Consider the following 21,719-nt stretch of genomic DNA (forward strand, 5'->3'; position numbering starts at 1 on the left):
TGTTTTACATGGAAAAGAACTTGTGTTCATAAATGACAAGAAAAGGAAAATTTATTGGAAAAAAATTCTATGACGTCTCAAAACAATTGCCAAATGGAAAAATTTTTAGTGGATGCGCTTTGATTATGGATTTTATTGAAAGTAATTAATATCCAAGTATATGTAGAAACCATGGTATACATAGAGATGTGATTTTTTTAGGTTGGTAGCCTAAGGGTTTTCGATTGCTGGAGAATCTCTTTGCAGATTTTGTTTTATTGTTTTTTTTTGTTCAACATTTTGTGCCTTAGAATTACAATGGTTTGGATGAAATTGTTCTTCATGGCATGACTCTCGTGGTTGAAAGCAAAGAGGATTAGATAGTTTTTTAGTGTTATTTTTCCTCCCTAGTTGCCCGTCTGTGATAGTGGTAATAGAGGTGGACCTGGTGGTTATTGTGAAAGTCAAAAGATGGAAGTGTTGGTGGCTCTGATGGTAAAGAGAAGAATGCAAGATAAGTTTTTCTCCTTTGTAACAAGAAGAATAATTGAGGATTTTCAAACGACATTAGTGTCTTTTAAGAGATTTTATAACTCAAAAAATAAATATAAGAGAGGTTAGTGTAATTTTTGAAATTAGAGGAGAGTTAGGTGAAATTATTAGAAACTTTGGGAGAGGTTTCTGTAATTATCTTTATTTTGAAACCTTAGCATGTGTAGTTTAAAGTCGTATAGCCTAGAAATAAAGGTCAGCTTACTTACCGAATTATACACACTAGTATTAAAGACACACCTAATGTGTGTGCAGTTTAGAAATAATTGAATTGAATTAATTGTATATAACTTTTTAACATAATAAAATCCATACAAAGAACTTTCTAAAGTCAGATTATTTGATAGTTATGTTGGCAAGATGTGATTCGGAGATTAGGATAATAGTTAATTTTTATAAGGATAAAATTAGAAGTTAAAAAAATGAGAAAATATGTTTACACCAACGGTCACTTCTCTGGCTTTATATAGTAATGTATACGCATATTTTTTTATCTTGGGCAAATTATACTTTACCCTCCCGTGGTTTAGTATTTTATTACATAACCCTCCCCTATGGTTTCAAAAGCTATACATAACCCCCTTAAGGTTTGAATTAAAGTTTCAAAATGACAAAATTTGCAATCCATAACGGAGTCAACTAAAATATCAAAAATACCCTTATGTAAAGTTAAAAATTATTTATTAACCACAGAGGGTCATGTGTATATATTGAAAACTATAAGGGGGTTATATGGTAAAGTACTAAACCATATGGGGTTATATGGTAAAATATAAAATCATACGGGGTTAGAGTGTCATGCATGTTATGTTTATATATTTTGGTCACTTAAACCATTTTAGTTTTTAAATTAGGGTAATTTCGACATTTTCGTAGGTTCCATTACGGATGATCATTTCCGTCATTTTGACGTTTTAATCTAAATTATGAGGGAGTTATATATAGTTTTTAAAACCAAAAGGGGTTCATGTAAAAATTAGCTTTACCACAGGGGGGTAAAGTGTAATTTGTCCTTTTATCTTTTACTAGCTACATTAGGATGTAAAGTAAATAAATAATGTTGTACAAGTACCGAATGTAAGATTAAGTAGATAAATACGAATGTAATCATGAAAAAGTGAAGCTAATGATATAATTAATCCAAGAGAATTGGCGTCATTATCAATATACCATAATAGCACAACTAAGTGGTGAATTGAGATTTTCTAACATGTAACTTATCAATGGCATGATTTTCTAACATGTAAGTTATTGATGTCCTAATCTAAATGACCCGAAGCGACCGGATTGTCATCCCACTGTATATTCAAATTGATTTGAGAATGTAAACAAAATGATTAATTGTCTATTATGTGCAATACAGATTATAGTTATAAGGAAATGTAAAAGCAGAAAATAATCTTTCGAGGGTATGTCACAAATGAACAACAATATTAAGATTGAGACAACAGCTTTTGTTTTTTCAAAAGGGTTATTGTGACCAAAATACCTGACTCTCAGAAACCAGGACCTAGAAGCAATGAAGCACTAAAGAGCTTCTAGATGGATCTCAGTTCTCACGAAATTACTTCCAATTGCAGCCATTGTTTCACATTCCGTGTGGTTTATTTGCATGAATTTCTTACAATTCTTGACTTTTGTTGAGCATCGACTGTGACAATTTCTGAAAAACAACCACATATTGTGGCTTGAAATATTGAGGCAAAATATTCGACTAAGTCAAACTCACAAGATTTGCAGATTGTGGAATAGACACCTTTGTAGATTGAATTAGAATATCTGTTCCAAGAATGACACCTAACATCACGATGACTTCAAGTTATCGCCTTCTGTTTTCGGTCTTTCTTTTTTGGTAGCTGATTTTGTCCACTTATAGCTTGAACTATTGGAGTTAAGTTCTTGGTTGCCAGGGATAAAATTCAGATTTGAAATCTGAATCCGTTAAGTTACTCAATTGTTAAATCTGATATATTTGATTATATATCACATTGAGTAATAAGTTAAGAGTAAATCTTATATACACTGACAGTGTATATACTATCATCGTTCGATTCATGATATGTGTACAAAAATTGAATTTCAAATTCAAATTTTGTATAGTTGTCATTCATCCAACGTTGATAGTGTATACACTATCAGTGTAGAAAAGATTAATCCATATGTTAATAAGCGATAAGTAAATAGTCTATCACTTTTTTTTAGTAAACTTGTCACTTAATTAATTCAGATGCTCTATTTTTAACTCTTAAATGCACCCAAACATATTAAGATCTGACTTCATTAAACTCAAGTACTGAATTGGATTATCAAACAGGTTAAATATTACCTCCTTGGTCTACGATCATATGTACTTTGTGAAAGTAGAATTTATGATATGATCTAAGTCTACATCTTTAACAAATAAAAACGTGTTATAGCATTGACAAAATTCTGTTCAACATATGCTGTCAACACAAAACAGCTCATATAAAAAATTTAATATGCAGATTGGTGATGTACATGGTTAAAGTCCATATGTTAGTTAAAGCTTTGATTCTTTGTTTCTGGTTTCTGTTTTTTTTTTTTTTTTCCGTTGCTTGTTGTTGGTTTGCTGTTTCTGCCCTCCAAAACCAAGAAAACCTTGCATAAAATCTGAAATGTGTTGAGATTTTATTATTTTTTCAAGTTTTTAAAAATACCCTTTACATTAAAATTAGTTGGTAATGTTGTAGGTGTGCATATGTGCATATAATTCCTTTTCTCTCTTAAGAAGCAAAAAAAAAAAAAAAGAGACAATTTCAAGTTGAAACAAATGATGAGATGGTTGTGGAAAGAGACGTTCCTCTTTTGACTGCGACTCTATGTTTGGAGTGGGCATATGGGACACATTTGATTAGTGCAACTATAGATATTTCAAAGCTCAAACTCTGCAAATTTTGACTCTTAAATTAGGTAATGTTTGAGAATTAGATGAATGACTCATGTGATTCTTTCAAAAGCTTTGTCCATGTCCATGTGAAGGGTTGGAATTTTGTTGTGGATATCGTAGCTTCCAATAGTGAAGGATGACAACAAAGTCTTGGTCTCCTTTTCCATATTGTTGAGGTAGCAATAATGAGGTACTCAAATTGAATTTTGAAAAATTCCCAAACCAAAAAAAAATATAAAAAAGGGTTTTAGTCTTTAGGTCTAATTGAACCTAAAACTGGTTCTATATTTGTTCACATGAACTGTTTTTTTTTTTTATTTTTTTCCTTGCCAATCTGTTATCTAAAAGATTACAACTACTTGAAATATAAAATTGGTTTCTTTTTCTTCAAATTCAACAAAAATAGACCAAGCTAGTTTCATATGATATAAACTTACATTGGTTGGGTGAAGTTGGTGTTGAATGGAACTGTTGGATCCTTAGAAATCAGAAACTCATGACCTAATCAGCTTGAAAAATCCCAGTTTCCTGTATCAACATCTACTTTTGATGAAAGACTAAGCATTTAATTATTCGTTCAATATTGAATTTTATACTGGCCAATTATACATATTTTGAAATTCCATCGTTATTGAAACGAAATAAGTTATAATACGTTATAATTCGAAATCATGATTCATGAGATTGGCAAAATTAATGATTAAGCAAAAAAAAAAAAAGAGTTAATGATTAAAGCATCAATATAATCTCGGAAAATTTGGATCAATAATAAAAGAATATGTTAAGGTGTCAAAAGGCTTAAATAAATTAGTTGAGGGTGATCTAATATGTGTTAAAATGTCAAAATTACATGGACGAAAAGTGTAATCAATCCTTTAATCACACTACTATTTTCCAATAACCAGAACTTAGACAAGTGTGTTGGAATTTCCAAGAGCGTGAGAGCCACGCTTTGATTTTATTGTAAAGACTAGAAAGTAGAGAATTCCATTAATCTAAAACTTCTACCTAAATCTAAGTCAGTTGCCCCCACCACCAAAGAAGAATAGTGAAAGAATTTAGAAAAAGATGAATTAGATTATTGTTATGTTTTCTTCACTTTCTTGCATAACACTGACGCCATATCTAGCTCATGCACGTACAAGCTGCTGGATAAGTCCAAGGGAAGCTTGAATTGTATAACTTCTAAGGTCCAACATTTGATCTTAACTAGGAAAAATTGTTTATTGATGTTTTATCATTTGAAAACCAAAATTATTGCTGACCCAAACACCACCATGGATTATGACATCGTCCCGAGACCATAGGTCGCTTATAAGAATTCTTACAGATCGCTCACTAGCACAGTTCTTACATCGATAGTGAAATTCAAAACTGGCATCGTTTCGAAGCCATAGGTCGCTTATAAGAATTCTTACAAATCGTTCACTAACACAGTTCTTACATCGATAGTGAAATTCAAAACTGATTATTGTCGACTCAAACACCACCACAAATTATGGCATAGCCTCAAAAACATAGGTCGATTATAGAGATTTTTACAAATGACCCACTAACACAGTTCTCACATCGATAGCAAAATTCGAACACACGACTTTTGTGATGAAATTACCCATCCTTACTAACTAAGACAACTTGTGTTGGCAAAGTTTGGCCAAACTCCATTGGTGCCTGATACCTTCGTTGTTGCTACCCGAGTTAAATCTTCAACTAAGTTAATTGCTTGGGTTATTTATAGTATTTGGAGAAAACTTCACCACCATCTGTACCTCTTTCTCTTGGTCTTAATGAAAACCAAAATTGACCAAAAAAAAAAAACAAAAAAAACCTACAATGAGAGGGAAAAGGGTAGGAACTAGGAAGAAACACTGAGTATGAATGATGAGATAAAGCAATGAAAAAGTTCCATTATATAAGACAGATTTATACTTCCACAGTAATCTGTGAAAGGCAATACATTTATTGGTAAAATACTCCTAGTGGAGAGGACAGAAATGCCTATAGCGAATCTTCTATCTGCATCAAGGGGAATTCCTCCACTGCTTGCAGCAAAATTACCATATATATTGGAAGAAAAAGACCCTTCAAACTCTAAAAACAAGAAGGGATTAGCTTCCATTTAAGGTTATGCTAAATAGTTTTTATTTCATGTGTTAGCAGCAGCAAAATGGTTAAAGATTGTCTCTAGTGTTGATTGACTGATACTGTACTCTTTGATGCCCAGTAAATTTCTGCAGAGATGAAAAAGTACACATGATCAGTACCAAAAGCTTTAGAAAATGCTGATAATTCACGAAGAGTAATTACTGCACCTGTTACGCTCTAGGTGACCAAAAACATCAGCAAGAGAGAGGTCTTCCTCATAAGGCAGCTGCAACATTTTGAAGATAAATCATCAACTAATTAAAGATCCAAAAGCAAGCTTCCACATAATGTATGTACGAGTTCAATAGCTGATGCATTAGCATTTTTTTTCTTTTTAAATGCTCCTGCTGCTGCACAAAATCAATTTGCACATCCCCTATATACCTAAGCATGCAAGTCAAGCTTTCTGGTTAGTTACAACTTAGTTTCATTTAAGAATTATGTGAATCCATAATGTAATTCATCTTGGAAGTCTAATTCATCCTTCCAGATTAGTAGGAGAAGATAGCAACTGGATTCAAAACCGATTATGTTCATCCCACTGATCACCATATATTTCTTATGACAATCATAAGATGACATTAAAACAAGATTGCAGTCATGCATAAACCACAAGATTCAAATCTGAGGATGAAACAATTTGAATGTTCCTCGAAAGGATAAGGAAACCCTGTAAATAGATTTTAAATTTCAGTTTACGTAAAATTGTTCTCGATTCAAGTTAAATGGGAAGAAAAAAGCAAGGAAAGCTGTTTCTAAGTAACTCAGGTGCCACTGCGTGTTTTTAAAACAACAAAACAAATTTGTTTACTTCTTGTTCTGGCGAATAGACAAATACACCTCATGCTCACCATCTACATCTACTGACTATAATACTGCAAAATACAAGTAGAGAACAGGAAAATTGGGATACACTACTCATTTCTGTTACTTCCTACCATATATCTAAAAGCTCCTTTATTCTACCGGAGAAAAAAGGGGCATTCATATTCATCAGCAAATAAAACTAGGAGTCTTGATGTAAGAGTGCCAGGCTAACATATTCTAAAACAAACAGAGTAAATGCAAAAAATTTTGCATAAGTCATACCTGATATTGAGCACTCAATCCATTGCAACCTTGAAATGTGGAGCCAGGAAATGATGATTGGATAAATGAATCAATAGCAGAAAACTTTTCTTTGGTTAACCACCACTCCGAAAATACAGGCAGTGGGATACCACCTATAGTCATGAATTGCAACAGCTTTAGTATTTAATAAAGCGAAAGCCTTGGGCTTATTAACCAACCCAGAGATGAAAAAAAGAAGAAAATTCCAGGGTGTAAATTTGGCATTGGGAGAGGGAGAGTCAGAAACCAGAGCTGCTCAATTATTTAAATTGATCTGCACCATTTAAATTTGGTGAGCACATATTAATTGCATAACACAAAGTTCAAAGTATATGATTGTAGATTAAGATATTAGATTCATCCAGGAAAAGGATCATATCCACTCAGTTATGAAGCAATTGTCAGTTTCTACGGGAAGGGGAGACTGCAAGCGTAAGCGATGACCAAAAACAACACTACAGTGATATTTGAATTGTGTGAAACTAATAGATTGATGAAAGGCACGGACTTACCATCACGGACCAACTGCTCTGATAACTGCTCACCAGTAGCCCCAGATGAAGCATTACTCGCACTTGCAGATACAAGAGCCCGTACTCTTTCTTCATTCCCAAGCCATCGTCCAATTGCAACTATGATTTCCTCTGATAAGCTAATCTCTGCAACTGATGTGCTTTCTGATGCTATAGTGTCCTTTGCTCCAATGCAAACTTCAAGGTCACCAAGTATACTTCTTGTATGACATGGAACATCGAAGAGTTTTTCTTGTATTATTTGGCATAGATTTTCCATGTCTATGATGCTTACTTCTGTAGGTTTGACCTGTTGGTGAAATATAAGATTTCTAGCCACAAATAAACCATGGACAAACAATTTAACTAAGAAAATACCTCTAGTTCAAGATGATTCCCAAATCTCGTTTTTAGATGCTGAGGACTTCCAATGCATCTAAGCCTGCCTCCAACCTTTGACATTGTGTTTAGCAAAGAAAAAGCAGAATTTTTTTTGTGGGAGGGGTACAAGTTAGCACTACAAGATTTCGATTATATACATATCATAGACAAGCTAAATGCTACAGGACATACCATGATCCCAATCCTAGAACACAGAGCTTGTGCTTCATTCATGCTATGAGTAGTTAGAATGACAGCTGTCTTTCCTCGTCTGGTTGATAGCTGGGATATAACCTCCCACATGAATCGTTTGGCAATAGGATCCATACCTAAAGTAATTGTGGCATTAAATATTGGTTAAGCATCAGAAAATAAATGGTAGAAGCTGAAGCATAATTCTGCGGGAGAGTGAAAGAAGGATGTGACAGTAAAATATTAAAATACAGGATAAAAATGCTGTGTAAAAGACCATCTTTTGTAAGAATTATACGAATACAAAGAATCAAATGACTACTACAAGCCTGGCAACTGCTTCTTAAGTTCTGGACAGACTATGGCAGCAAGACAAGGAGCTAACACTGATCTTTACCTAACCTAGAGGCAGACCATGCACGATACTCCAGCATGAGAACTATTTTACATTGAGGATTAGACTATTAGGTTTCTCTTTGTAACAACAATTAAGTTGTTTATCATATAAAGCAATCTTAAACTTGCCGAATGACTTTTCCTGATATTCAGGTGAGATGAAACCCCACAGCTGTGCTAGCACAAGCGTATCATAATGGGTATATGCATGGTAGAAGCTTTTTAATATCTAAAAGAAGATGAAGGGGAAAACTAATGGGCATTAAGAATACTAATCACAATACACACAAACTAACATCAGAAGAATTAATTACCAGTTGATGGCTCGTCAAGAATGACAATGGGGGGTTCTCCGATCATTGCGATTGCAACAGATAGTTTACGCTTGTTTCCCCCACTTAAGGCAAACGATGGTTTAGTGGCATGCTTCAGCAAATCAAACTCCACCAGTTTTTCTCTAACAACCTGTTTAACGTTCTTACCAGCATTAATCATTGATGCTGTAGAGCCACAACTGATATTCAGATGGCAGATTAAAAAAATAGTGTCACAGTTTTCAGACTCTTGGATCTTACTATAATGAAATTGACTCATTCTAGTCCTGAACTTGATAAGATACATCCATTCGTCATCCCAAACAAGAAGCACTGAATTGTCTTCATGGATGTCGGGAAATAATGATAAAATATGAAGTTCAGGATGAATTCTTTTTTTAATAAGCACTAGAAAAGGTACGTAAAACCAAATAACATATAGTTCGTAATTTGTTCACCAAGCTTGAAGGTTTGGTTTGTCCACAAGACAAAATGCATTTAACATTGGACAAGAAAAATAAATAATAATCAACTATTCATAACAATACACATAGGAAATCTTTTGATTTACAGCAATGTTCATAGATCAACTCAGGACATTAATTTGTTTAAAGTTGTGCCCATGCAAAAGTTATTCAATATCAACCTTCACAGATAGGAGATAAATATGGGAAAATGAAAGTATACTTTCCAAGTAATGCTTTTTATAGCCCAAATAGCATCAACTTTCCAATTCATATTTGTCCCTCCAAAGTCAAGGCTGTTAATTCATAATACTCAAGTAGCAAAACCTTTGCAAATCTCTTTATAAGTTTAGTTCGTTAACATGGAAAGCATCTTCTTCCTAAACCACCAAAAAATTATCCATGTGAAACACCAATAAAGTAGGTAGGTATGTATGTCTCTTGCCTGCAAGCAAACAGGCCAAAAGTTTTGTATCAAACCAATGCCTCAAAGTCAAAATGGAAAGACATTACAGTTACACCAAGGTTATCCTTCTAGAGGTTGGCTCCTAGCATTAAGATGATAATTCCCCATGACAAAATAACAGCAATATAGGTCCATGAACTTCTCAGAATTTCACTATCAATTGCTCACAAGAATAAAAATAAAAAATAAATGGATGAGACGTAATTTAAAAGCATCAAGAAGGGCATACATCTTTGAGCTCAAATTCTGAAACTCCTTTTATTCTGGCATACAGCTCAAGATGTTCTTGAGCATTGAGAAACTCTAGTAGCGCATCAAATTGAGGACAATAACCAATCTGACACATCAAGAAAAAAGTTCTATATGTTAGCCAGGCAAAAGTTGACTTGATGAATTTAGAGATTAGATAAAGCACAAATAAACAAAAAAATCAAGACTTACAAGCCGACGAGCAGCCTCTGGGTTCGCACCTATGTCTTTGCCAAAAATAAATGCTTTTCCACTAGTTGGATGTTCTTCTCCTGCATTGAAATATTCATCCAACCAAGAAAAGATTTATTAAGTGGGAATAGTTTCCGACTACCTCTCATTCCCTGTTTATCCAAAAAAAGGGAAAAAGAAGGATACAGGAAGGTACTTAGAGAACCCAAATTAGTATGAAGCTTAGAGTCTATGCTGTGAGATACACATTCTTGGCAAAATCCAGATGTGCTTCACAGAAGTATATGTGTTTAAAGTTCTTCCCAAGTAGCTTGTTTAACCCAAACCAAAGAAGTTTAGAGATCAAAAATCCCAGAAAGACATACATATGCTGCTGAGAGTTTTATGTCTATCAATGTCCATATGCACATCTAAGCCAAAGACTGCATCCAGGTGTTGGGCTCATTTAAACAAGCCAGACTACACGAGCAGGCATCCTAGATTAGACAAACAATAAAACGACTTTCCTTCTTAACACCTTTACCTTTTGAAACAGTTGATAACTTTATATGGTAGCAGAATAGTTAGCAAAGATCCAGATATCAATTCTGAAAACCACACCTCTTCCTGCTTGCACATACTTGGCCTATCAAAGAATATTTAGCCCACACATGAAGCGGGTCTAAAAAGTGTATCAAACAATATTCACCCCTCTACATAGTTTCAGCTTTAGAATGATACAGTAATTCAGTAACGTAACCCAGGCAGATGTTTAGGGTTCAGCTCTCACCTTCAGCCATTACAAAATATTCAAAGTGTGCATGCTGAGGGTTTAATAAGAAGAATGCAAACGACATGTGAAATTGCATGCCAGGCAGTAGGATTAAAGAAAAAAAAAAATTTCCCGGTGACAGCTGCAGCGTTGTTATATGACGTTATAATGCAACACACGTCATCAGGTTGAACAGAGAGAAGTCATTGCTAACTGAGAAATTGCTTTGTTTTCCTACAAATTAACAAATTGAGGTCTTTTTTGTAAATTAAACTGTCACTGCTAAAGCATATTTAATACCAGAAAGCATGGACAGGGTGGTTGTCTTCCCTGCTCCATTGGTTCCTAGAAAGCCAAAACACTCTCCTTCCTGAACTGCGAAAGTCAATGAATCAACTGCTACTTTTAGCCTGTGCTTTCCTCCCGAATAAACCTAAAACAAGAAATATATTACTGGTAACTTTAAGAAATTCATCAAGATTCTCTTTAACTTGTTTATACATTTGGAGGGTTGGGGGACATTTTAGTATAGGAGAAGAATCATGAACGGGCTATGGACAGTAGGAATCAAACCACATACTGAGTTGAAAGAAAGACCCTTACGGGCTTCATTCATTCTTCCAAAAAGATACACTAATGTTACAGTGAATAGAAAGGTTGCATGGAATACCTTGCACAGATTGCGCAAATATATGATCGCACCATCAATTGAACCTGAGAGTACCCTATTTCTCTCTGTAAGGACATCGATGTCTTCATCAACTTTAAGAGCAACATCTCCTGAGGATGATTTCAGAAGTGGCTCTGACAAACTGCCAGAAGTTGCAAGTGAAAGTTTAATCCTCATCCACCACTCATAAGCTGTGGCTAAATTTATCTTGTGAGGTGGCAAGAGCTCTAGGCCAAGTGCTAGAAGGAAATATATGACAGCCTGTAAGAGGAATGACCAATCAGTACAGATAAAAAAAGAAAAAAAAATTCATATGCTCAAAATATAAACCAGAACAATAATGCATGCTACCAAAACCTATTGATCCACTAATCCACTCAAAATTCTGAATATCAAAAGCCATGATCCTATGTTATCTAAACCATTGAAACTGTCTACTTCCTTTTGTTTAATCACCTAGTTGAGTTCACAGAGTTGCCCACTCTTTAAAGCATCCACTTCCCCTTTAAGAAAGTTTTAGACATTTTCAATTTTTTAAGTTTGAATTCATTGATGAAACTTCAATGCTTAAGCTTGAGAGATCCAGTGCACTTCATATGTTAAGAAACTACTGCTGTCAATCAAGGACAGTCCAGCTATGCATTGCTACGTGGTATGATAGCAGCAAGACATCCAACATAGATAGTTCAGAGATAGGTAGCAGAAAACCTGGCGACAAACCAACAGATGAAAGATCTTAATAAAATGACTAGGCTCTATCTGCCCTGAGAAATAGGATAATTGAGGTAGAATTGTTCTATCTGCCTTCATCAATCGCAGCTACAGATCAATAATGGCCTAAACAAACACGCAAAGAAAGGACAGCAATTTTTATTTTTTTTTGGGTTCAAGGGAAGACAGACTCCAAGCCTTACAAGGGTAAAGGGCAAGAGGCTAGGCTTGAGAATTGAACCAAGGACCTTACTTTCACCTGGCTAATCTCCCTACCAGCTAGGCTAGCAACACTCTAAAGACTCAAGCACTTCAAACTTGTTTAAAGCACCTAAAATCAGTGCTACACCAGCCATTAGTATCCAATTCCAGTTCTGCAGCTTCTCCACTGAAAATTCAATCTATAACATCCATTAACCCCCCTCTTGCAAAATGAAAAAGACTTGCTCAATTACTAGTAAAGTGTGAGGCTTTATGTAAAACTGAGAGAGCAGAAAATAACTGCAAACTAGTATTTTAGAACCTATCTCCCAACAATTTCGAAGTTAAAATGTAGATTTCTGGAACTATAATCATGCAATCTCAATGATGAGAAAACTCGTCCAATAGGGCTGAAGAGTGATAATTTCTACTTGAGAAAAGCATGACCACATAAGCAAACCTAAAAAATAGCAAGACCACTATATGATTCCCAGAAAAACGTTATATCTTGCTTAAACACTGATTACTAGTACACAGAAGCAAGCTAATCTCATGCCATAAGATCAGAACAGCACCTCTGCAGCCAAGTAACAAAGGGAAGCACCCGTCACATTCCAGTCAAAAACTCTACTACCAGATCCATTCTTCATATCTTGTCGTAAAAGAGCTAATGAAGATAATCCATCGGCAAAGCAAAATCCCGGTGACAACCTGAAGAAGTTCTGGAAGATACAAATACGATAGTTAGTAAGCTCAATATCCGAGCGTGAAGGCTTTTAAGATCACCAGTCATAACCCTTGGCACAATCTTTTAAGTTAGTGAAAATTTCTAAGCAGTCACATATTGCCCTGGAGAAGAACAAAGTCCGAGTCACTATCATTTTTCTAGAACTCCATTAGGATAAATTTATCTACAAGATTTTGAAGTCTCCAGCACACAATTTTCTTGATAAAAGACAAAGTGACAGAATGTGTCCACCTCACATGAGAAACATCTAATAATTGGTTTACCTCTTATGAGTTCAACAAGTATCATAGATAGGACTGTAAAGAGGTGACAAGATGTTAAAACCATCAAAAGTTATTCAACTTGTTGGAACTCAAAAACTTGGAGGTGACAAAGGCATAAACCAAAATGTAGGAAACATTCACTGAATGTATGAAAAAATAGCTATACCCTTAAAAAGACTAATGACATAAGTTGCATAATCATCATCCCATTTGTAAACAAATCCAATCGAAAGTCCATCAATTGACTCTTTCAGAACATCAAATGCTAATCTTGAGGAATCAGTTTGCTTTGAAAAATGATGTAATAAAAAACATGTTGCTGCTCTATGCATGCAAACCTTGAGAAGGGAATTGGCCTGCTCTGTAGACTTCATAAGCCCCATTATGAATGATACAACCATGAGGATAATCCCACTGAAGAACTGGACCAACAGAACTATATTCTGCTTGTAGATATACAATGTTAGTGTCAAATAGGCAGAAAAGTTCAAACTTTAAACATTTGACAGCAGAATGATACCTGTGCCAGGCTGTGCTCCGAGAAGAAGAAGGTAAGGCAGTAGGTTGATGATGCAACTGCTAGTCCATATTCCAGTAACAGCATTATGGTGGGGAAGAAGGATTCTTTTCCAATAAACTGCTCAAGACCTGCAAAAGAAAAAATTTTCAATTTGTAGATAGCCACAAACAGTGGGAACATGAAATAACAGAACTTATAAGAGGAAGCAGAAATATGAAGGTTTACACCAAAGAATTAAAGAAGTTTGAGAAAAGCTACTAGTATTTCCCATAAAATAAACCAACATCTTATTTCCGTCACTTGAAATGGTATTTCCCATATAAACTGCTAGTTGATATGGTTTTTCTGTTTTGTCAGTTTTAAAAAGCAAAGTTCTTCTAAGAAGGCTGTCCTGCGTTGCTCATGGGATCAACTTTTTCAGCTAATATAAGCTTAAAGCCCAAGTCAAAAGCAAATGAAAACACCTCAAAAGCAGATTTTAGCTTAAAAAGCATGAATCAACTTTTAAGCAACAAGGACGGCCCCGGTTAAACAGTAAAAAAAATAAAAAAATAGAAGCATTTAAGTAAGATGCAGACAATAAGTTAAGCAAAGGATAGATTGTATTCTTATATAAGCTCATTGCAATTCAGTGGTACGATATTTAGCCATCTTAACAGCTTCAGCAGTCAAGAAAGTTTTGCTTAGTTTGCTAAGTTGTCTTCTTAACTAGGGAAACATAAAAGAAAGAAGAGGACTTGCATGATTAGTTTTTAGGAACAAAAGAATAAAAAGCTAGGACTAAACTATTCCACAGGGTTTGCTTTGTGAGTTACTCTAGGACACCTTAAATTTATATTTCCATCACAACCCTCAAAAATACCAATGAAACAGTTAAAACATGAAGTTAGGATGATGAAATGAAACATTAAATGCTCTAGAAATTGCTATTAGAGATGTCGTGTGCCTTTGGGGTTGCGGTGGCTAATTAAAAAGAGCTTCCCCTAGTAGGGTTTGTGGTAAAAGAATGAAGTGTTTAATTATATTGTTTGAAATGAATACTTGCATAAGTGGTTTTTCTACTTGATAATATGTAGTTGTTGAAATTATTAAAATGTATTTATCCCTTTATTCAGTTCGAAATTACGATAAAAAGGACAAACTTTATTTTTATTTTTTGAAACACAAAAGTTAATCCAAAAGCACTAATTTTGAGCTTGTGCTAAAAGTACTTTTGAGATAAAAAATGTACTCCTAAATTTACAGAATGATGCTTACCAAACACCTTAGAAGTGCTTGTATTGCCTAGAAGTACCTTTTTAGTAAAAGCACCACAATCCCAAATAAGTTCTCAATATTACCCAACCATCAAACGAGATGCCCAATCTCAACATCATCGAGGCTTTACTGAACTAGTCATGAAATGTTTTTGGGACGCAAAAAGGAAAATAAATAACATAATTTTCAGCTATGTTTGAACCTTTCTCCAGTCAATGCAGGCTGATTATCTGTTTTCACGTTCATCCTAACTTTTGTTAACTGTGATTCCTTTCATGGCATTAAGGCATCTGAAAAGTAACTCTAACAACAGAAGTAAAAGCAAGGACATTCAACTGAGAACGTAGCAGGCAATTAATTACGCAAGCAATTTTCCTCCAACTGTCCATGGAACATGTAGACAGCAAAGATCAAGAACATACCAAATGCAGAAAAGAGAATAATTGCAATTGATGAAGGAAATAAAAAGCTGATGAAGTCCCACATATATGTTGAAGCCCAATATGCCAATATAGATACCTGCATTTAATTGACTGTTAAAAAGAACAAAACCACAAAAACAAAGCATAGCAATAATTCCAGTAACTGGAAACTTCGTAGAAACTGAATATACCCCACTAATCAATTGCTGATGCTTGGCTTTTACTTCATGTTCCTGCATCAAAGACGATTTGTCTTAGAAATTCATAATAAATACTAAATTCATCAATGAGTTACAATAGAAGTTCTCCAATTTTTTGCAATATGGGAACCTCAAATAGCAAGTGATGATAGCGAGTTTAGTAACTAACTTTGGGATCCTTGCATATTATGGGTAACAACTTTAACTTTCAGTGACTGACAAAAGTAATATACAATAGGAAACTTATAGAACTAAATTTAGTGCCAATGCTCTTACACCCAGCAGCAAAGCCAAGACCCCAGGTTCAGTTATTGATTAGAAAAAAAGATTTCGAATGAGAACTTCCAGTGAGCTTAAAAATATTTTAAATTTTTGGTTTTCAAGTGGCAGTAATTAATTTACTTTGAAATTTTTATCCCTTTGTAATATGGAATAATTGACAAAATTTCAACTAGCCAGGTAGTCAGCAAAAAGGAAAAATGAAAATTGCATAATTTTTTTCCCTCTTGCCTTAATTTTGCCTCCAAGACTATTAGAAAGTTCAGGAAAACACTGGGTCTTCTCTTTATATATCACTTACAAACCTGTTCCTGAGAACCAAACCATCACAATTATCATTTTCAAGAATGAGCTAAGGCAAATTACCTTCACAATAGCCACAGCAAAAGAGGCCGGAATAAATGAAAAGGCAATGTTAACAACAATAGCAGCTGAGAACGCATCAAGATCCTGCAAAACAACACAGTTTCATGTGAAAATGAACACAAGTCAGATACAATTAATTACAGAGAATCACATGGAACAAAATTAAAATTTTCAGCAGAGAGGCAGTAATGAATACATGACAACCTGTGGATATCTTTATGAGAATAAAATTCATTAACGTTGTGATGAGGGTTTGTTTATAAATCATTTTGAGCCACCAAGCGTCAAACTCAACAATGGACAGTGCACAATAAAATGTGCACTAATAAATCCAGAACAAAGTTCACAACAAAAGTTCTTTTATGAAGCTAATGAGTATTAAAAAGCCATGAAATGACTCCAACTTCAAACTCAAAGCTTCAAGATCAGAAAGGAAGACATGATTTTAAGATATCTATAGGGTGAATACATCCAAAAAGACTGGCATATTGTTTGTAAGGTGGCCTATAATATATATTCAAACAAGTAACTAGCAATCCATCCAAAGGTATGGTTAATAGACTCGTGAAATAAAGACCTCAGCTTCAAGAAACTATTTTACCATTTCTAGGGTATTTTAAATGATTAAGTAATAGCAAACCATACATGACGCTGCAGATGCTGACTTTCTGTCAGTAGCAGAGGATGATTCCGTGTCGTTATTGACATATTCTCGTTGAGGGTAGCCAGCCTGAGTATTGCTGAGTTCATCAGATTGATAAATGTTGGAGCAGCATGCTGGCAAGAACTATTATGCAGGACAGTATAACCCACCCTCCCATCATCAGTCTGATTGTCCATTACAATTGCTCCATACCTGCAAAGGGGTGCACGAAGTTGATAAGATAACAACAGATAATGAAAGAAACATTTAGAGGTTTCAAAAGATCATATTAGATAAGGCAGAAGGACAATATTACGACTTCAATACAAGCTCTCAACAAAATGTACTTTATCCTTGCCAAACCAAATGTGATACTTTGCTACTTTCCTTTACTGCATCAGAGAACAATGTTGACTTTTCTGAACTGAAATGTTTTACTCTTCCAACATATATTAAAAGGTTCATTGATGCACGCCAGAGTTTTCTTAATTCTATGAAAAGTAATAATGAAAACTATATGACCAAACTGCTTTACTACCTCTCCCCTCCCTCTGCCAAATAAAAGGAAACAAAATTGAAAAAGACAATATTTACTTTGTTATTCATATTGTATTTTTACAAATCCTATCTTAAAAACTGCATGCTGAGTCAAACTAGGCGACTCAGTTTGAAATAGATGTCGCACAAAATACGGAAGGTATGGTATCAAAAAGACAACCCAACCTCAACTAATTTAGTCTTCAATTAATTGCATCATTGTCTGTATTTTTTTCTCCTTTTATTACATAAACCGAGTTGTAAAAGCTCATAAACAAGCTCTGAGAGCATCCCTGAAACCCCTTTGTGGTTATTTACTAAATATCATAAGGCCAGTAGATATCTGCAGTTCATACATTTTATCCCAACCAACTAAATATTCAATAAAAATATCTGGTTGCAAGCATGATCTATTTAATTGCAACACAACTAATATCATAAGGCCAGTAAACAATCTTATCAACTTTGTCTGAAAGAGGTTAGATTGAAGGATGAAAAAGATAATAAAGAAGAAACTTAATTCTACTTGATCAAGCAGCAGAAACAAAATAATGGTAAAAAAATTTTATTCTAGATAACCATAACAGCTACCGAGACATATAATGTGTTAAATTCATGATACAAGAAGAATGAAAATAAAACCAATTAAAACTGATCATGTACTTAATTTCATATGCAATCAGGGAAGAACTACAAATCAGAGAAAGGAAACAAGAGAGATGCTAAAAAAGTTGTCCACAATCATGCACTACCCCTAACAACTCAATACCACGCACCTTGACTCATAAGATTCATTAAAACTGGACATTAGATATTCACTCATTTCAAGAAGGGCTGGTCCCAAAGTGGGCCCTGCAACCTGAATAGCATCATTCAATGCCATTTCAGAGTCAGGGAACTTATACGGAGTCTTTTTAACCCTCTGGATCCAGCCCCCTTTCAGATGCTTTGCAACCTACAAAGATAGCACAAACAAGGTGGCAAAATGTTATTCATTGAACAGAGACAGTTGATAGTCCACGTGAAGTTGGAAAGAATTTACTAACCTCCTGGGCAATAGGCCATGAGAGATCAAAAGGTATAGGACCTCCACCTCCACCACCACTCAGGAGAGGATTAAAGTGTGAGGTTGTGAAAGTTATTGACTGCTGATCTGGATGTGACTTAAGACTGAGAAAGAGAAGACCAATGAATAAGAACACAGCCGGGATTAACAGCTGAAAGACAATGGTCTTCCGATCCCTCTTAGCTGATATTGCTCTCTTAATAAGTAAAGCTTTCACATGCTTCCAAAATGTTGACCTCGAAAGCACAAAACAACAGCAGCACTGCATACTTAAGAACTTAAAGACACTTAAAACAGTTGCAAAAAATAGACCACATGCCCTCCCAACTGTGGTAACTAGAAGCCCGAGAACTTTAAAAAAGTTTGTGCACTGTTTGATATGGAACACATGGTTTGGAGCATAACTTTGACAAGCTCTAGAAACATTAGAATCAGATGAAGCTGCAGAACTGTTCTCTTTAAAGCAGTCAGCCTCATCAAAGTCACCCCCTGCTACTCTCAGGAACACTTCCTCTAAAGTTGTGACAGATATACCATAGCTCTCAACACCAATATTGTCGTCATTCTCTTGACCCCTAGCTTCAGCATTGGGGTTCGATCTTCTCATACACTGCTCTATTTCTCGAAACATGCTCTCAAATGAAGATGAGGATGACAGTGGAAGCTTAAAGGAAATTTCAGTTCCAACCTGCACCACCCAAAAAAAGACACCAACAAAAAATGTAATAATCAACACCAATAAATTTAGCAGATGCAATACCTCAACGATCAATACATGTGTCATTTATCACTCATTCTCACTGCAGAAAACATGTGTCATCATTTTACAAAAAAACCAAGATGTAGACAGAGAAATACCTCACTCACACATGTTGCAGATGGAATATGTTGATACACAATATCAGCAGCTGGAGAAGCACATGGTGCGGACTGAAAAAGGAAGTTAATCATAAGGCTAATAGAAAGGGAAGAAGGCCTTTTATATGGAAAAGACTGTTGAAGACTAAAAAGTAATTTGTAATAAGAAAAGACTTCACCTTTACCAAGGTAAGAGTGTAACCAACCCCATACTGGTGCTTCAGGTAAAGGGAACTGTGAAATGATAACAAAGTGAAGGAAAGGAATTACGCAAAGGACTTCCTCAATATATACCATTTCTTCTAAATCAAGTGTTCATAGCATTCAGATTGTGGTATGCTGTTTCTAACACTTTATCTCTATCTTCTTGTCCAGTTTCATGGTCAAATTTTTGATATTTTAGTGGAATAGATGGAGTAGAGCTGTCAGGTCTATGAAATCACCTTCAGTTGTTGTCAAATCATTGACAGTATCCTTGATAGCAAGAGGCATGGACTGTATGTCTTAACTCTCGCACCCCAAAATAATAAACTCATAAGTTCATGTTTCCTATTAAACCGACTTTTTGAAACCTTGCACGCATTTATTTAGTAATTCAACTGAGACCGTAAATTTACCAAAGAACTTTTCTGTTTCAAGCTTTAACAGAATACGCATTAAATCAAGTCGGAAAACAGGAAATTTACAAAAGGCCAAACCATGTTACAGCAGTGAAAATGAGTGATAGTCAAAAGATTGATCAGGGGAAAGTACCTTCCACAGCATTTCAGAGTACCATTAGCCATGATGGCTATGCGATCTCCCAGTACATCAGCTTCATCCATGGAGTGAGTTGTTAACAATATTATCCTTCCTTTCTTAATTCTTTTTATAAATTGCCACGTCAATCGCATTGAATATGGATCCATTCCACTTGTAGGTTCATCAAGAACAATAACCTTTGAAAGTGAAATGATATGATTGTAGAACATTTTAACAAGACATAATAGTCAAGAACGTTCCAACAGTCATACTCACCTTACTATTTCCGATCAGTGCAATCCCAAGGGACAATTTTCTCTTCATACCTCCAGAAAGAGCCTTGACAGTAGTACCAATTTTATCTGCAAGTCCCACCTAATGAAACATCCAATTACAAGCATTAATAAAAGAAACAGGAGCAAAGCTGTCAAGGAAAGGTAGCTGTAGATGCTACATTCCAGCAAGAAAATAATCAAAATATACGTAATGCTAAATGCATGCCGTGAGTAAAATATAGGAATAATTTCAGAAACCAACCCTGAGGTTTCTAAACACTATCACTTGGCACCCTTGAAGTTTCCAATATTACACTTACCTTCCATTATTTGAAATCTCATCTATGAAAGTAACCTTATGTCAGTAACAATGACACGGAAATTCATAATGTCTGCTGAAAAGCATTTTCATTCCCCATCTACCCTTGCATGGATGGCAAGAAATTAAAGCAACTGGTTTAACTTACAAGGGCACAAAACAGCAGAATAGAAGGGGATTGGCCAATTATTAACCAGGTAGGCTTTGCCCCCCTTGTTTTACATCCCCATGGCCTTCTTTAAGTTAAATTGATAATTCAGTGTGGACCATTGAAGGGCAAGTTGGGAATAAAAATAGTTTTCAGCAATACCTATGAATTTTGGAGTGCACTTCTACAGAGATATTGAAAACTTTAGGGGTGCTAACCGAAATAACCAGAAACCTCAAGGGCTCAGGAGTTTTCTCCGTTATTGCTCTAGTAAGAATAGGCAAGCGACCATCTTAAAAATGAGAGCTCCAAACAAGGATATTGGTTAAGTGAATCCACGAAAACTCATTTCAACTGATTGTATGGTTGGATTGATATACAAAATGGTTTTACATAAGATTCTCAAAAGGTCATGGCTCAGGCTATTTTATTAGCTGTCTGGTATGACAGCATCATGTAATCAACAGTCGATCCTAGATCAGTAGAGATGCATCAGCAGAATACAGCAATTGGGAACTTACTTCATCCACCACTTCAGTGACACTACTATCAATAGAGTCTTCATCGACGCCCTTTATGGTGGCAAATATTTCCAAATGCTCCTTCACCTGCAAATATTTCCAGATAATATGCTCACCGTTCCAAACACAAAACTTAGACATGGTTCAGGAACAACTAAAGCTCCAGCAACCCTGCATGAAGACATCACTGTCCCCTTCTCCAAAGCTATAAATTCTTTTTTCATTTAATGCACAAGAAAGGGTGGACTGCTGGAATTAGACCAGGCCAAAGACTAAAAGCCATGAGTATGCAATTCTTTAGGTTCCACACTTCCTCAATCCTCCCACTCTAAAGTTGACGTGATGAAATAAACATATCCATGA

At 35.1% G+C, this 21,719-nt stretch overlaps 1 protein-coding gene across 2 annotated transcripts in view; it reads right to left on the reverse strand.

Moving 5' to 3' along the window:
* Positions 1–5,314: 5,314 nt before the first annotated feature.
* Positions 5,315–21,719, reverse strand: part of LOC113774972 (ABC transporter A family member 1) — a 29,619-nt gene continuing 13,214 nt past the window's right edge. For both annotated transcript variants that reach the window (XM_027319647.1, XM_027319648.1), the window contains 25 exons: positions 21,357–21,443; positions 20,370–20,468; positions 20,106–20,290; positions 19,532–19,586; positions 19,353–19,424; positions 18,475–19,182; positions 18,205–18,383; positions 16,894–17,104; positions 16,249–16,332; positions 15,595–15,636; positions 15,404–15,500; positions 13,725–13,852; positions 13,543–13,647; positions 12,769–12,915; positions 11,282–11,542; positions 10,912–11,044; positions 9,861–9,940; positions 9,649–9,756; positions 8,490–8,640; positions 7,780–7,916; positions 7,585–7,659; positions 7,207–7,516; positions 6,674–6,807; positions 5,752–5,810; positions 5,315–5,670 (listed from right to left, as the gene is read on the reverse strand). In XM_027319647.1, coding sequence (XP_027175448.1) covers positions 5,586–5,670; positions 5,752–5,810; positions 6,674–6,807; positions 7,207–7,516; positions 7,585–7,659; positions 7,780–7,916; positions 8,490–8,640; positions 9,649–9,756; positions 9,861–9,940; positions 10,912–11,044; positions 11,282–11,542; positions 12,769–12,915; positions 13,543–13,647; positions 13,725–13,852; positions 15,404–15,500; positions 15,595–15,636; positions 16,249–16,332; positions 16,894–17,104; positions 18,205–18,383; positions 18,475–19,182; positions 19,353–19,424; positions 19,532–19,586; positions 20,106–20,290; positions 20,370–20,468; positions 21,357–21,443 — 3,732 coding nt within the window. In that variant the 3' untranslated portion in view covers positions 5,315–5,585. The remainder of the gene's footprint in view (positions 5,671–5,751; positions 5,811–6,673; positions 6,808–7,206; positions 7,517–7,584; positions 7,660–7,779; positions 7,917–8,489; positions 8,641–9,648; positions 9,757–9,860; positions 9,941–10,911; positions 11,045–11,281; positions 11,543–12,768; positions 12,916–13,542; positions 13,648–13,724; positions 13,853–15,403; positions 15,501–15,594; positions 15,637–16,248; positions 16,333–16,893; positions 17,105–18,204; positions 18,384–18,474; positions 19,183–19,352; positions 19,425–19,531; positions 19,587–20,105; positions 20,291–20,369; positions 20,469–21,356; positions 21,444–21,719) is intronic.

Source organism: Coffea eugenioides, chromosome 6 (genome assembly GCF_003713205.1).
Source record: "Coffea eugenioides isolate CCC68of chromosome 6, Ceug_1.0, whole genome shotgun sequence".
NCBI classification, from domain to species: domain Eukaryota; kingdom Viridiplantae; phylum Streptophyta; class Magnoliopsida; order Gentianales; family Rubiaceae; genus Coffea; species Coffea eugenioides.